The 16884-nt window shown below is 44.0% G+C and overlaps 1 protein-coding gene across 1 annotated transcript in view; it reads left to right on the top strand.

Moving 5' to 3' along the window:
- Positions 1–4331: 4331 nt before the first annotated feature.
- Positions 4332–16884, top strand: part of ETS1 (ETS proto-oncogene 1, transcription factor) — a 50565-nt gene continuing 38012 nt past the window's right edge. Inside the window, exon 1 of the mRNA XM_073603287.1 lies at positions 4332–4463. Within this exon, the coding sequence (XP_073459388.1) occupies positions 4382–4463 (82 nt within the window). The 5' untranslated portion in view covers positions 4332–4381. The remainder of the gene's footprint in view (positions 4464–16884) is intronic.

The raw sequence follows: 16884 nt of genomic DNA, 5'->3' as shown, positions 1-16884 counted from the left end.
TGTGTTTTTCATATGTCATGTGACCCAAAAACCGCATAAAAAATGTAACACAGGTGGGTTATTGATGCGTTCTTGCTGCAATTTCAATGCATTTCAATGAGAAGATGCGTTTCTGGTGCGGTTTGTTAAACTGACCAGAAATGCGGCAAGCGAGATTTTTAACACCACAACGGAAGCGCAACAGACCAGTGTGAAGACCTACATAGAATATAACGGGATGCATTTTTCTTAAACCGTAACTCCACTTTTGTTGAGAAAAAAACATTCCCCCCTGGGTGATCATTGTACATTACAAGGATTATAACAACCTTTGTTGCAGATGCCTAACTTTTATCATTCTAAAGAAATCCCTGTGTGTTTGTCTGTGCCTCTGTACTGAGTGGGTCTAATGGGAGGTGGTTTCATAATTATCAGTCAGATGTGCAGCTGCAGGGCACTAATGAGGAAATCTGCTGGGCCTGCATCCCTTTAAATATGCTCCTATTGAAAGTATCTCTCCAAAAATGACATTTTTGTTGCAGGGGATGCTCGAAATCTTTTTTTTTTTAATGGGCATTTTCAGTTTTGGCCATGTGCATCCTGAATTTTTGGTTTCGGCACCAAAATTTCCATTCGGTGCACCTCTAGTTTTAACTTCTCTAAACTCCATCCAAAATGAACAGTATATAATAAGGTATATTGGTTGGAGGGTGTCAGATGGCAGAGGGACACAGATCAGTAGGTACACTATAGGATCAGTGGGCATCCAGCACCATGTGGGTATATCTCTGGAGGATGATGTGGGATGTATCGGGCTCAGTGAATACAAATCTGATCTGAAAAATACAACTTTAAATACAAATTATAAACTCAGATTGTACAAAGAAATCGTGTGTTATAACAGGAATCCTCAACACAATTCACATATCTGCTTCTTCAGGATGGGGTCCATAAATGGCACAATATTAACATCCGTGTCAGAACTATTCGGCTGAAATCAGTGCAGAGATTAACATAAGATTACCTTTACAAGCCAAGAAATTGAATAGTTAATATAGTAATGATATGTATGTACCTGTAAATCAATTTATGTATCAATGTATCAGTTATATATCATTGTGTCTCTTAAAGTGGTTGTTAAGGCAGAAGGTTTTTTTTATCTGTATGCATTAAGATAAAAAGCCTTTTGTGAGCCGCAGCCCCCCTCGGCCCTCCTAACACTTACCTGAGGTCCCTCTCTGTCCAGCGATGTCCAAGATTCTCCTTCCTGATTGGCCCTCCCACTGCTGTCATTCAAAGTCAGCTAGCCAATCACAGGAGAGAGGGGGCAGGGCTGGGGCTCCGTGTCTGAATGGACATAGGGAGCTGTGACTCAGCTTGGGTGCCCCCATAGCAAGCTGCTTGCTGTGTGGGCACTAAACAGGAGGGAGGGGCCAGGATTACAGAAGAGGGACCCAAGAAGGGGAGGATCCAGGCTGCTTTGTGCAAATCCACTGCAACAGAGAAGGTGAGTATGACATGTTTGCTACTTTTATAGGAAAAAAAAAAACGAGATTTTACAATCACTTTAAGTTGGCCATACACTATGCAATCTGATTATATAATCTCCTTTAGAGTTACCAAAACTAGGTAGGATACATCCGAACAATTCAAATTGTATCCAGGCAGGTCTTTGCACTACATACCTGATGGTACATCTAAAGGAGATTGTACAATCAGATTGTAGAGTGTATTCCGCCTTTACTGTACATAGACCATCCAATGCTGGGGATGGATCTCAGTGTATCAATTATCTATCAGTTATGTATCTGTGTGTCTCTCAGTGCTGATGAAAGAACTCTGTTTATCAGCTATTAATATTGTGCACTACCTCTCTATGTATCATTGTACTGTATATCATTAAATATCTCTATGTATTATTGTTTGTTTCTATATATCATTGTATATCTTTGTACCTCTCTATGTATCTTTGTACTGTATATAATTGTATATCTCTATGTATTATCGTATCGTATATTGTTGTACCTCTCTATGTATCCTTGTACTGTATATTAATTGTATCTGTGTATCATTGTACCTCTCTATGTATCTTTGTACTGTATATCATTGTAGCTCTCTGTGTTTTATTGTATCTGTCTATGTATCTGTGTATAGTATTGTATCTTTCTGTGTATAGTATTGTATCTCTCTATGTACAGTATCTGTGTATAGCGTTGTATCTCTCTATGTACAGTATCTGTGTATAGCATTGTATCTCTCTATGTACAGTATCTGTGTATAGCATTGTATCTCTCTACCATTGTACTGTTTATCATTGTATATTACTATTGATCTCTCTAAACCTCTGCACACAGTGGGCCGGTTAGGCAGGACAGTGTTTTTCGGACAGGGTGTACAGCAGTCTGTCCAACAGACGCTAGTCTAACTACCAACTTTTGTTGAAGGGGCATGCTGGAAAACCAGTATCCGACCAGCGCTGGGTTGAACAAATAAAAAACTTACAGTGTGCACCGGCCTTTAGTATTGGTGTATATCACTGTATATCTCTATTGATATATATCATTGTATTTCTCTGTATATCATTATAAATTTCTATGTGTCAATAATATCATTCTGTATATAATTGTATCCCTCTATGTATAATTGTACTGTATATCCCTATGTAGCTCTGTAAGTTTTGGTATATATAATTGTATCTCTCTATGTATCATTGTATATCTTTGTATCTCTTTATGTATTGGTGTAGAGTAGATCATTGTATATCTCTATAGATATCATTGTACTGTATATCACTGTGTATCTTTCAAAGTATTGGTGTATATTATTGTATCTCTCTATGTATCATTGTACTATATCTCTCTATGTTGGTTTCTTGGTTTGACATTTTTCTAACCCTCTGAGGGAGGTGCACTGTAGTACATGAGCACCACACCAATATATACACTTATATGAACTTTTATATCCTGAGAGATATAAAAATGGTGTGTTAGCAGCCATGTTCATTTTATTTTTTGTTGCGAGGGAGAAACCATGTAATGACTTAAAGGCCATTCAACAGCGCTTCAAAATTTTATTTGCTTTTAACATTGGATTTTGGAATGAATGCACTTTTTTGAAGGAAAATCACATACATTATTAGAAATTGGTATGTTTGAGAGAACATGTTAATCCTGCGCCTTTGATTTTCTAATCATTAGTGAGGATGAATCGACTTTAGTTTTCTACGCCAGTGATGAGAAAGTTCAAACGGAATGTTCTTAAAGTTAAAACTGATGAACAAAGTTCTGCTAGTGTACATCCAGCTTATGTATCCTTGCAAAGGTGTCCACAGCTGATTGCATTAGGGTGTGCACCCCAAAGCTAAACACACGTGTGTGTGTGTGTGTGTGTGTGTATATATATATATATATATATATATATATATATATATATAGCAGTAGGGCTTTTTTTTTTTTTTTTTATTACTTACCATGTTTTTGTTTTTTACAATTTTTTTTTTTACAACAATTTTTTTATCAATTTATTAGGAGCCCCATTGGGGGGCTTTGGTGAAATATCAGGGCTCTAAACAGACCTTAAGTCTCACTTTTCAGACAGAGAGAGGGACTGGGGACAGAGATTTCCCAGTCCCTTTCTCTGCTGCCAAGCAGGAAAGGAAATCTGTGCAGCACAGGGTGATTAGGGTGTGCCCAGGCACATCTGGCACACCCTGTGCGCACGCCTATGTATCCTTGTATCTCTGGGCATCAGTTATGTATCAGAATATAGAATTGTAGCCTTCAGTGTCTCTCCTTGTGCATAGATTGTCCAGAGATGGATCTCGGTTATCATTGCATGTCCCCATGTACCATCAGTTATCATTGTATGTCTCCATGTACCATCAGTGATCATTGCATCCCTCCATGTACCAACAGTGATCATTGCATCTCCCCATGTACCATCAGTGATCAATGCATCTCCTCATGTACCATCAGCTATCATTGTATCTCTTCATGTACCATCAGTGATCATTGCATGTCCCCATGTACCATCAGTGATCATTGCATGTCCCCATGTACCATCAGTGATCATTGCATGTCCCCATGTACCATCAGTGATCAATGCATCTCCTCATGTACCATCAGTGATCAATGCATCTCCTCATGTACCATCAGTGATCAATGCATCTCCTCATGTACCATCAGCTATCATTGTATCTCTCCATGTACCATCAGTGATCATTGCATGTCCGTACATACTAGATCTCTCTACAATCATGTATCATCGTACATAGATCGAACAGTGCTGCTGATGTATCTCTGCCCCGCCCCTCCCCATGTGATTGGCCCGGCCCGGCCCCGCCCCCTGTCAGTGCAGGCGGCCGCTCGGCAGGGGGAGATCAGTGTGTGCTCGGATCGGGGCGATGAAGGCGGCGTTAGAGATGAAGCCCGGACTGACCATCATCAAGACGGAGAAGGTGGAATATGAGCCGATCTCCTGTGCCGGTGAGTGTCCAGGACCGACAAGGACTGGGGCCCCACATACTGATACCCGCAGGGGCCACACAGGACTGAGAGCCGACCGCACCCTGATGATGGCCATTGTCACTGCTGCCGGCCACTGACTGCAAACCTGCAGCACTGAGAGCGGCTGCTGTGATTACAGGAGGATGGGGGTGATCGGCTCTGGGGGGGCTTGGTGGTACTCAGGAGGGTGATTAGTTTTGGGGGTGATCGGTGCTGGGGTTCCCTAAATAGAGGTGATCGATGTAGTGGTGTACAGTGATCCAAGTTCGGAGTAATCACTGCTGGAGCCAGGTTGGGGGTGATCAGTAATGGTGGGGGTGATCAGTATTGGTGGGGGTGATCAGTATTGGTGGGGGTGATCAGTATTGGTGAGGGGGTGATCAGTATTGGTGGGGGTGATCAGTATTGGTGGGGGGGGTGATGAGTGTTGGGGTGCCTAGTGTGGATTCCCAGGATGATTTTGCAGTGCCCCAGGGTAGGGGTGCCTAGGATGAGGGTGATGAGTGCTGTTGGGGGGTGATGTGTTTTGGGGTGCGGATGATCATTAGTTGTGGGGGGATGGTGGCGTCTCCTGGCCCCCAGGCTGTAGATGAAGAGATGAGTATGTGTGATATGTAGAATCCTTTGTGTAATCAGTGCTGTCTCCTCCCAGCAGGGGACTGGTCCTCTTCACTGGGGATCTGTCCTGCCTGACTGCAGCTGCTGTGGAGCCTCTTGGCACCCACTTGGCTCACCAATAATTTCTTAGACGTGTGCTGTCATTAAACCGGCACATCTGTATGACGGGTGTACATGGTGTTAGCTGTTGCTCATAACTGATGGCAGGTACCAGTAGCATCGCCCAGTGTGCCAGGTGGGCCCCTTGACCCACCTAAGGGTGCTGCGTGCTGTCAGTGTTCCTGGGAGCCCCCCTCCCCGGTCAGGCTTGGTCACAGGATGTTTCCACGCAAGGCGAAGGGAGACGTCATCTGTCCATTGATAAAACTTGGCGCAGGTTCTTTGCCATTATTAATAGACCTGAACAGGGTCACTCCCAGAGGGGGGATCCCCTGGTGGGTTCTTGGAGAGGGATGACCGCCAGGCTGACCTCATGTCACCCAGTCGGATGAGAATATTTGGGAGAGAGAGAAGTTCTCTATCAGGATCCCAACACAGACTTCATCGTCCGTGGCTGGACTGAGCTGCAGCTATGAACTGTTCATTGCAACAGCCCCCATTGTGTACATTCCTGTGGGTGAGGATACAGAACCAGAGGTCCCTCAGTAAAGACCGGTGTGTGTCGGGGGCCCCTCACTAAAGATTGTTGTGTGCCACAGAACCTTTCTAAAGACTGACATGTGCCAGGGACCCTTATAAAGATTGGTGACTGCCAGGGACCCCTATCTAAAGACCAGCATGCTCCAGGACCCCTTACTAAAGACCAGTGTGTGCCAGAGACTTGCATCTAAAATCTGGTGTTTTGCTAGGAACCCCCTATTAAAGACTGGAGTGTGCCCCCCATTAAGAATGCCATTTGCCAGGGACCCAAGGGGCCCCATCTAAACATCAGCGTGTGCCAGGAGCCCCATCTAAACATCAGCGTGTGCCAGGGGCCCCATCTAAACATCAACGTGTGCCAGGGTCCCCATCTAAACATCAACGTGTGCCAGGGGCCCCATCTAAACATCAACGTGTGCCAGGGGCCCCATCTAAACATCAACGTGTGCCAGGGGCCCCATCTAAACATCAACGTGTGCCAGGGGCCCCATCTAAACATCAACGTGTGCCAGGGGCCCCATCTAAACATCAACGTGTGCCAGGGGCCCCATCTAAACATCAACGTGTGCCAGGGGCCCCATCTAAACATCAACGTGTGCCAGGGGCCCCATCTAAACATCAACGTGTGCCAGGGGCCCCATCTAAACATCAACGTGTGCCAGGGGCCCCATCTAAACATCAACGTGTGCCAGGGGCCCCATCTAAACATCAACGTGTGCCAGGGGCCCCATCTAAACATCAACGTGTGCCAGGGGCCCCATCTAAACATCAACGTGTGCCAGGGGCCCCATCTAAACATCAACGTGCGCCAGGGGCCCCATCTAAACATTAATGTGTGCCAGGGACTCCATCTAAACATTAATGTGTGCCAGGGACCCCATCTATACATCAGCGTGTGCCAGGGACCCCATCTAAACACCGTCTCATGCCAGGGACCCCTTTGAATAGGTCTGTGTATCTTTCACCTCCAGATGTGGGAAGATTCATTGTCCTCACTCTGTGTTGAAATGTTTTCTCATGACTCTAATAAGGGAAACAATGTTCCCTTTTATGTTTCATTGTTTGTGAAAAGTTAAAGTGCGATACATTCAGTGTACTGAGCAGAGATCTTCGCCCCTCACCCCACCCCCGGTACTCCTTTCTGTATTGCAGGAATTTTAATAGCTAATGTAATCTTTCTGCTGTGTACTGATATCAGAATGAATGACATACAAAGCATTGTTCACTGTTGTGGGTCTTTGTACGAGTTTATATGATGCTGGTTGGCGAGGTGACAATAGCTTTAGATTTACCAAAACTATACAATATGAGGGCTACCTAAACTGTCCATACAGATTGTGTCCAATAAGATTGGAATTTGTTGGCAGGTAAAAAAAAAAAAAAAGATTGCATAATCAGATTGGAACTTGTATGGCCGGGATTATGCTTAGCTGTGTAAAATGCAGAATCCCCTGGCAACCAGAAATCAACCCTTCACTGACCTTTAGTGTGGTGTGCGGCATTGTGCAGGAGTGTGTTGATGTTGTGGGGGGAGGAGGGGCTGTGTGTAAACAGTATATCAGGCAGTTAATCTGGGCCTCGCCCGCTGCCTGCAGAGAGGATGGTGAGATCAGAGATCTGACAGAGGTGACAACAGACGAGGTGACTGTGCCGACCACAGCACTGCACAGGGATGGACGCTTCTCCCTTCCCTATGTTCAGTCATTATTCATGTAGTGCCGACACATTACCCTTCAAATGCCATAAGGATATCGGTGATTGCTGTGCTCAGATCTGCAGAGATTGCGACATAGTGCTGATAGTACAGCAGACACGTCTGTCTGTGTATGGGCAACATTGCAGATATTGTTCTGTATTTTGTGTAGGTAGATCAGGGTTGTATTTTGTTAGTTATAGTAACTGTTCACATTGGCGATGTATACTGCAGGATCATCTCTTCTCAGATTATCATTCAGATCGCAATTTGAATGATGAGCAATCTGCATCGGCAGGACTGAGCCCCCTGTATATGTAGTGTGTCCTGTCCACTGTGGACATCATCCCACCCAAACCTCTCCACCATGGTGTGAAAACTCTGCAAGAGATGGAAATGTCCACTGATAGCTGCAGGGACTATAGGGAATCAATCGGACAGCTGGAGAAAGTGCTGCACTGTAAGGGTCACCACCACGATATCTGCTGACTTTAATTCACAATGTGAATGCAGATGAAATTGTTGCAGATTCATCTTTGGAAATCGTCTGCTGTGGGCATCAACTGCACTTTGAAAGAGTCCTCCCCTGTGAGAGCATCTGCCATAGTAGAGGGGTGACCAGACAGGACATCAGCTGTGACCCCACCAATCATCGGCCCAGGACTGATGACAATTGGGTGGCGCCATACTCTGGAAGCTGATAATCTCATTGATCTCTTCATCACCTGAAAATGCCCTGGTGACTTTCACACTGCTGACAGCATAGCGGCACTGATTGACATCCTCGGGGTGATGGTGTTGAAGTTTTAGCATTGCCATTTTTTTTTTTTTTTTTAGAAATAGAAATGCAGTTTAGTGAGGAGACACTAAGGACTGTGTACATGAAGCAGAGAACACAGAGTCAGAGGAGGGGTAGATTTAGGGCCAGTTTATATCATAACAGTATAATAACACACCTCACAATGAATGGGCTGCCAATGCAATCCCGATCCTACCTAAAATCACACAAATGTAATGCAACTTACTACGCTGCGTTGTTGTGTGCTTTGTTTGCTACAACGCCGGTGCCTTGCCTTAGTGCACCAGGGTGCCATACAAAATGAAGGGCACTGCAATGCATGTTGGGTGCATTACGACAACATGAACGACACATTTTTAGCGTTGTGTTAATGTGGGTTTGGTTACGGCAGCCCATTGAATATAACCTTTTTTTGCAACACTCTACTGAGCATTGCCATGCGATGTGACACACAGGAATGCATATACCGTGTATAACTGCAATGCAGAAGTGGGGCCTTATTATGGTCGCCAGATTAAATGCTTCTTGTTTTCTACAGCTCCTGCATTTTCAGTCTTTAGAAATCTGCTTGGAGGATTGCACGATGTTGGAAAGATTGGTGAACAGGGTGCGTTTGATTTAAATCGCTAGTAAAAAGGCTCAATTTAAATCAACTTGATTTAAATCATAATGTTTAAAGCGCAACTGTCATCTCTGACCCACAGCGACTCCTCCTCTGACCCGCTGTTGACTCTCCGACAGTCCCATTCACTTTAATGGGAAGGCTGGTGATGCAGCAGTGACACAACAAGGGGAGGGACGTGGCGGCAGCAGGTGAGTGGATGTCCGCTAACAGGCGCTGCCATAATGGATCTGAAATGACAGGTGCTCTTTAAATGTAAAGACTTATTCTTGCTGGTAGTTAGAATCTTTAATATTTGCAAACAAAATGAAAGTTTCCTATTTAGAATAATAAGTTGTCAGGTTAGTAAATATTCCCAAACTGGGTCTCTTGTATGGCCTGTTGCAATTTTGCTCCTCACGGGAGGAATAAAGCAAATCAAGTTATGTGCAGAAAGATCACAGGATTTATCAGCTAAGAAGGGTTCACTTTAATTTTTACTGCTTGCCCTACAGCTTGCTACATAACTAAGCTCCATTTCATGCTGAATAAACTGAATTAATAATGTATCTTAAATAGAAACTATCTTTAGACGGAGTTTTACTCCAAAATCATTTTATTAAAAAAAATCAGATATTAAATAAAAAATCAAATCGATTTTTATCCACCCTTTTGGTGAACCACAAAAACATCTTTTCCGCTCCTCCATGATGTGCTGCATTGTTTCTGTACCAAGGATGTTCTGTGCTGCACTGAGCTTCAAGAAGAGGAGGAGGGCCAGTCCACATCTATGTGGGGTTCCTCCGCGGCGCTCCTGGCTCCTCCTCTTCTCGAGTGCCCTGACGGAGAAGCGATTTCCCTGGGGCACTTCTGTGGCTGTGCTCCCGTGTCCTGCTGCGTCCATTGACACAGACAGCAGGACCTGGCCACGCCCCCCGCATCATTGGATTTGATTGACAGCAGCGGGAGCCAATGGCTCCTGCTGCTATGAATCTATCCAATGAGAACCTGAGACAGTGGCTGGAGCTGGTCTGCTCGCCTCCGTCGCTGGAAAGACCGGGTTCAGGTAGGTAAAAGGGGGACTCGGGGGGGCAGCTGCAGAACAGGAGGTTTTTCAGCTAAATGCATAAAATACGTTAAGGTGAAAAACCACGAGGGTTTACAGCCCCTTTAACCAGTCAAACAGGCAGCATGCTGCAGCCTTACCATCTGCACACCAGTACGGTGATAATTACCAAAAATATGTGGTGCTCAGCCCTTTCTATGCTATAAACCTGGCAAGAATTAGCCCTGCCATCTCCAGTGATCGGTGAGGCCCCTGTGTTGTCACCCTTACCGCCCTATAGGGGAGCAGTGTTATGTGACACACACCAGCTGTACCCTGAATAAGATGAAGCCGCACTGAGCTGTGACATCAATACCTGTGCTCTGTGCCCTCTCAGCCAATAGGAAGGCTTCCGGCTGTGTGTGTGTGTGGTAGTCAGGTTGGGGGCCCGGCCTTCCTCAGCACGCACTGTGGTCAGGCTGACGAAGAGCAGCTCAGTTTAGATCTGTAACGGTTTTCACACCTCAGCTCAGGCTGCAGCTGTGTGTGTATGTTATGTATATATATATGTGTGTGTGTGTGTGTGTATGTTATGTATATGTGTGTGTGTGTGTGTATATATATATATATATATATATGTATGTGTGTGTGTGTGTGTATATATATATATATATATATATATGTGTGTGTGTGTGTATGTTATGTATATATATATATATATATATATATGTGTGTGTGTATATATATATATATATATATATATATATATATATATATATATATATATATATATGTGTGTATGTATATATATATATGTGTGTGTGTGTGTGTATATGTATGTATACATGTATGTATGTGTGTGTATGGCGGTGTCACTGGCTGAACCTCCATCATCCTTTTCCCCTGAAGTGTCAGTCCCATGTGCAATCACTGAGATACCTCCAGAGTAACGCCATTGGGCCCAATACAGAAAGCTAACTCACTGGAATAAAGATACCTAACAGAAAAAAACTGACAGCTTTTTCTAACTGGGAGCCAATGGGATTTGAAAATGACAGTCAGATGTCTGAAAATAGAGATCGTTATCCTTGTGTTTTAATGCTTTGTGAATTGATTCTTTAGTGCCGTATTCCGTGTGATACTCATCAGTATACCATTCACAGTATCAATCAGACAGTCAGTGCATCACCCGGCAGGTCACCCAAAAGTCAGTGCATCACCCGGCAGGTCACCCTACAGCATAGGTGTGCGCATCCTATTGCATTACAATGTGCACCTAAAGCTATTAATGACCCCGTCGTATTGATCTCCCTGCTGACACAGTGAAAGAGAAGAGCGTAAACATTTATCTTATGACAGTGCCAGTAGTGGGGGAATCCTTCCCAGCTTCCTACCGTCACACAGAGCAATAATGCCAATGCGCATGGGGTGATTAGGGTGTGCCCAGGCACATCCGTCACACCCTGTGGGCATTCCTATGTCCCACAGGCAGTGCGTCACCTGGTACCTTGGTATACCCAGAAATGGGTTATTATTGCAACTTTTAGCTGAAAGCTATCTGCAGTCTGATTTCTATATCTTCACATACTAGCCAAGCCAAATTTTCACAATGGCATTTTATATACAGATGTGCACAGGCCCCTCTCTCTAGTAGCTAATTGTGTGTCAGGCAGTACAGTCGGGAACCCTGCCAAGAAGTGCTGAAGTAAGATTAATTAAACACATACGTGCTGGTCATAAAACTTCAAGCAGCAACCGATTAAAGTGATATTAAACCCAAAACCAAAGATGTAATACATTGCAGCTTACCAATCATTAGATGTGGTGGCTGCATTAGTTTTCTTCTTTTAGGCATTCTTCCCTCTGTTGTCACCTGGTGATCTGGCCAGTAAGGCCGCGTACTCACGAACTGACTTTTCGGCAACAAAAGCCAGACGGCCATTCCGATGGACTTTCGTCAGACTTTTGACGGACTTCCGAACAAACGGACTTGCCTACACACAATCACACCAAAGTCTGACAGATTCGTAGGTGATGACGTAAGACTGGACTAAAATAAGGAAGTTGATAACCAGTACCAATAGCTGCCCTAGCGTCGGCTTTCGTCCGTCGGACTAGCATACAGACGAGCGGATTTTTCGACCGGACTTGAGTCCATCGGAAAGATTTGAAGCATGTTTCAAATCTAAAATCCATCAGATTTTTGACTGAAGGTCCCATGAAGCCCACACACGATCGGATTGTCCGTCGGACCAGTCCGCTCGAAAAGTCCGCTCGTGTGTACACTGCATAACTGACCTCCTGCATTAGAATTCCCCCACTCTGGATGAAGGAGCAGAGCAACACCTTTGGACAGCAGCATTGTCAATCTGGGGGAAAGGAGTGTTGGGATGTACTAGCAGATTTAGATACACTAACAAATTGAAGCCAAACTCCAGCTCACACATTATAATCAGTTACAGAAAACCATTATTCATTTTGAGATAAAGGTTTTGCATAAATAAATAAAAGCTGATCATTGTAAGCATCCCTGACAGTGGTAAATTGTTTTTCTTGACCCTCTAACTGCTGCATCTGCAGGAAAGCTCGATCTGTTGAAAAACAGACTTGCTGGCTTGATCACCAGGTGAAAATAAAGACTGCCTAAAAAAAAAAAAAAGAATGCAACCACCACATCCAATTGGTAAACTGCAATATAATAAATGTTTGCTTTCCGCCCGCGCTATAGCTGGCCGGCGTGCTCTGTGATTGTTGAGTACGGGGGCCAATCACCATGTGCTCAGCTGTCAACCAATGACAGCTGATCACGGAAGTAAACAGAAGCTGGCTATCGGCTTTTTTGCTCCTCACGATCAGCATGAGGAGAATATTAGAAAGCCGGGAACCGGCTTCTGTTACAGGAACATCGGTCCCAATCTGTGCCCGTCAGTGCCACCTATCAGTGCCCAATCATCAGTCACCCATCAGTGCCGCCTCATGAACGCACATCAGTGAAGGAGAAAAATTACCCGTTTACAAAATAAGAAAAATATTTTGTTTTGTTTTTTTGTTTTTTTTTCAAAATTTTCAGTCTTTTTTTGTTTAGCAAAAAATAAAAAAAACAGAGGTGATAAAATTCCACCAAAAGAAAGCTCTATTTGTGTGGAAAAAATGATAAAAATTTCATTTGGGTACAGCAGTGTTTCTCAACTCCAGTCCTCAAGGCGCCCCAACAGGTCATGTTTTCAGGATTTCCATTATTTTGCACAGATGATTTGATCAGTTTTACTTCCTAGTAATTACCACAGCCGTTTCATTTGAGGTAAATCCTGAAAACATGACCTGTTGGGGCGCCTTGAGGACTGGAGTTGAGAAACACTGGGGTACAGTGTAGCATGACCGCGCAATTGTCATTCAAAGTGTGAGAGCGCTGTAAGCTAAAAATTGTCCTGGGCAGGAAGGGGGTGTAAATGCCTGGTAAGCAAGTGGTTAATACTGCTTTAAAGTAGTGCATAGTGCACATAAGGCATGCTAACAGTGGGGTTGATTTACTAAAACCAGAGAGTGCAAAATCTGGTGCAGCTCTGCATGGTAGCCAATCGGCTTCTAACTTTAGCTTGTTCAATTAAGCTTTGTCAAAAAAACCTGGAAGCCGATTTGTTTCTATGCAGAGCTGCACCAGATTTTGCACTCTCCAGTGTAAATAAATGAACCCCACAGCCTCTTGTTAAAGCTGGCCATGCACCTATAGATTATCTGCAGATTTTCTATGGTTAGATGGAAAAACACACAGTTTAGCGAACATGGAGAAATCTGTTGCACTTTTTCCATCTAACCATAGAAAATCTGCAGATAATCTATAGGTGTATGGCCAGCTTAAGCATAATGTTAGTTACTTTTCTTAGACCAATAGATTTGTATAGAGAGAAGAACAAGTTAAACTCAAGCACTGTGCGGCTCTGAAAACGTTATTTGCAAAAATGAGTATGGCTGCCGCCATAAATGCTTATTAGGATTGGGATTAAAACTTTTAAATAATTTCTACACATTGGTAAGAAAAATACAGCAACATGGCATCCACACCAGTGTGTTGTGAAAAGGTGCTTGCCGTTTCACAGGGCAGCACAGTGGTGTGGTGGGTAGCACTTTCACCTAGCAGCAAAAGGGTCCCGACCACGACACTACCTGCCTGGAGTTTGCATGTTCTCCCTGTGCCTGCGTGGGTTTCCTCCGGGTACTCCGGTTTCCTCCCACACTCTAAAGATATGCTGGTAGATTAATTAGCTTCTGTATAAATTGGCCCTAGTATATGTATGAATGTGAGTTAGGGACCTTACATTGTAAGCTCCTTGAGGGTAGGGACCGATGTGAATGTACAATGTATATGTAAAGCGCTGCATAAAGTGATGGCGCTATATAAGTACCTGAAATAAATAATACATTTTCATGTGTTGGTGCATTATCGGTGACACTGGAAAGGAGAGGTTGCAACTTGTACAGTCAGTCACTGGACCTCATTGCTGAAAACCTCACAGATGTCGGTCATAAATGAGCTGTGATATCAGGAGAATGGAGGTTGGGGTGGAGGATATACATTTCTCTGTAAATATGTTTCTGCTGTCCCAGCAGATTGCTGCTCTCATGAGTTTCTCAGGCAACATGTTCCCGTCTCTATACATAATGTTAGATCTTAATATATATTAATTAAGGGCTGCTCAGGAGATGAATAATATAATGTATACAGTATATTGCCATCATATACTGTAGCAGTGTACACTAGCGCATGCAGTAAGTATATAGGACATCTTGACAGTCTAACCAGGGGCAGCGAGTGACAGAAAAGGCACGATCAATCTTAAAGGGGAAGGAACAGCCATGCAATCCTAAGGCCTCATGCACACGGATGTTTTTACAGCCACTTTTTTGAGTGTTTTTTGCAGCTTAAAAACGCCTGTCTATGTTAGTCTATGGCTTCATGCCCACCTAGGCATTTTTGAGCTGCAAATGGCATAGGCGTTTTTAAGCTGTAAAAAAAACCCAGGACCAGTGGGTTCTGAGAGACGTTTTTCAGCTGTAAAAACACTCTAACGCTGATAAATGTTCAAAAACACTTATAAAACGTCGCTCACCAACGGTTTTTAATGTTTTTGAGCCATTGGAAAAAAAAAAAAAAAATTTTGAAAAAAAAAACGCTAAAAACCGCTAACGCGGAAAAACGCTAAAAAACGCTATTGCAAAAACGTTGAAAAAAGTTTTAAAAAATCACTGCAAAGCTACTGGCGTTTTCATAACGTTATTTTAACATCCCGTGTGCATGAGGCCTAAAAGTGAAAATGTAATGAAAAACAGTGAAGATGCTGACTGTGCAGCTTGTAGAAATCTGAGCACATTGTTAAAGAGAACCCGTCTTATTAATATAAAGTATACGGCTCCTAGTGCCCTGTGTACTCCGGCAAAGCCCGCTGCAGTTTCCTGCCCCTCTCGGGCAGGGAGAGGGCTGTGGGGTAGAGCATTCCTCTGGAATGCTCTACCCCAATCCGTCCGATTTTCTCCTAGTTTATCCACTTTCAGACGATCCCTGAAAACTCATCTCTTCAGAGAAGCCTATCTGGCCCCCACCTAACAACTGTACATTTATCTTCTCAATCAGCACATCACCCACAGTTATTACCTCTTGTATCTCTTGACCTTCCCTCTTAGATTGTAAGCTCTAAGGAGCAGGGCCCTCTGATCCCTACTGTATCAAATTGTATTGTATTTGTACTGTCTACCCTCAAGCTGTAAAGCGCTACGTAAACTGTTGGCGCTATATAAATACTGTATAATAATAATAATAATAATAATAATGTAAAGTCCTGGCTCCAGCTCTGCATATGAGGAAGATCAGTCAAATATCTAGCCTATGCTAGTTCCAGGGAAGTGGAAGTGAATGTGAGTTCTGTTTATGCCTACAGTGTGGAGGGCTGAAGACAAGTCAGACTTTGAGTATACACAGTGCACTGGGTGTTGTGTACGTGTGAAAATGACTGGTACTCTTTATAATGGTTGTCAGGATCTGGAGGAGCAGATATCCATAAAAGATCCTGCAGAGTATCTGGTGGAAACCGGAGTACCCGGAGGAAACCCACGCAGGCACAGGGAGAGCATGCAAACTGTACATTTAGTGCAGTCTGATGTATTTGCTGGGCGGTAGTGACAGGTGCTCACATTAAAGGAAACCTGTCCGAGAAAAGATGAAGGCTGCCTTTACTTAGCGCTCCTTCCAAAAATGCAACTGTCATTCTGATCCTCTTTCTTCAATACCCCGAGTCATTGACCAGCAACAATTCTGAAATGCCAACTTTCTCACATTTTTCGGTTTGTCAGAAACTCAGAATTATTGAGACCAGAGACAGCCAGGTATCTGGCATATTCAGGTCCCCTTTCATCCATTCCAGCACAGCTCTGTGATCCCAATGTTGTCCCATCATATGGAATGTCCCCATAGCGTTCCTATTACTCGGCACTTAGTGTGTCATGAGTCACCTCATTCCTGAGATATCACTGAGTACTGGCCAGACACTGACACACCAACATGTGCATTGAGTGCTGAGTGCCAGTGCTGCCTTAACCCTTCACACAACTCACAGGGCTAGGAAATTGTTATTTTATATTTATATAGTTCTCACTTATTTCCTAGTACTGTTCAGAGAACACTGAGCCAGTCACATCAGCCTCTGCACCAGAAGAGCTTACACTCTTAAAGAGGAGCTCCAGTCCCCCCCCCCCCCACCCCAACCAAAAAATTAAATCAGCAGCTACAAATACTGTACCTACTGACTTTTACTATTAGAGCACTTACCTGTCCAGGGATCCCGCGGTGTCTTCACCCAAGCCGATTCTTGAATTGGCTCTCGGGTGCTGGCGCCGCCATCTTGGGTAAGGGAAACCAGCAGTGAAGCCATGCAGTTTCACAGCCGGTCTCCTACTGTGCATGCAAGAATCCCGCTGCGCTTTCTCAACGGACCGGCTGTGACGAGGGCTGAA

This window comes from Aquarana catesbeiana, linkage group LG10 (assembly GCF_042186555.1).
Source record: "Aquarana catesbeiana isolate 2022-GZ linkage group LG10, ASM4218655v1, whole genome shotgun sequence".
Lineage (NCBI taxonomy): Eukaryota > Metazoa > Chordata > Amphibia > Anura > Ranidae > Aquarana > Aquarana catesbeiana.
Note: the sequence above shows the minus strand (reverse complement) of the source record. Positions and strands in the feature narration are given on the sequence as shown.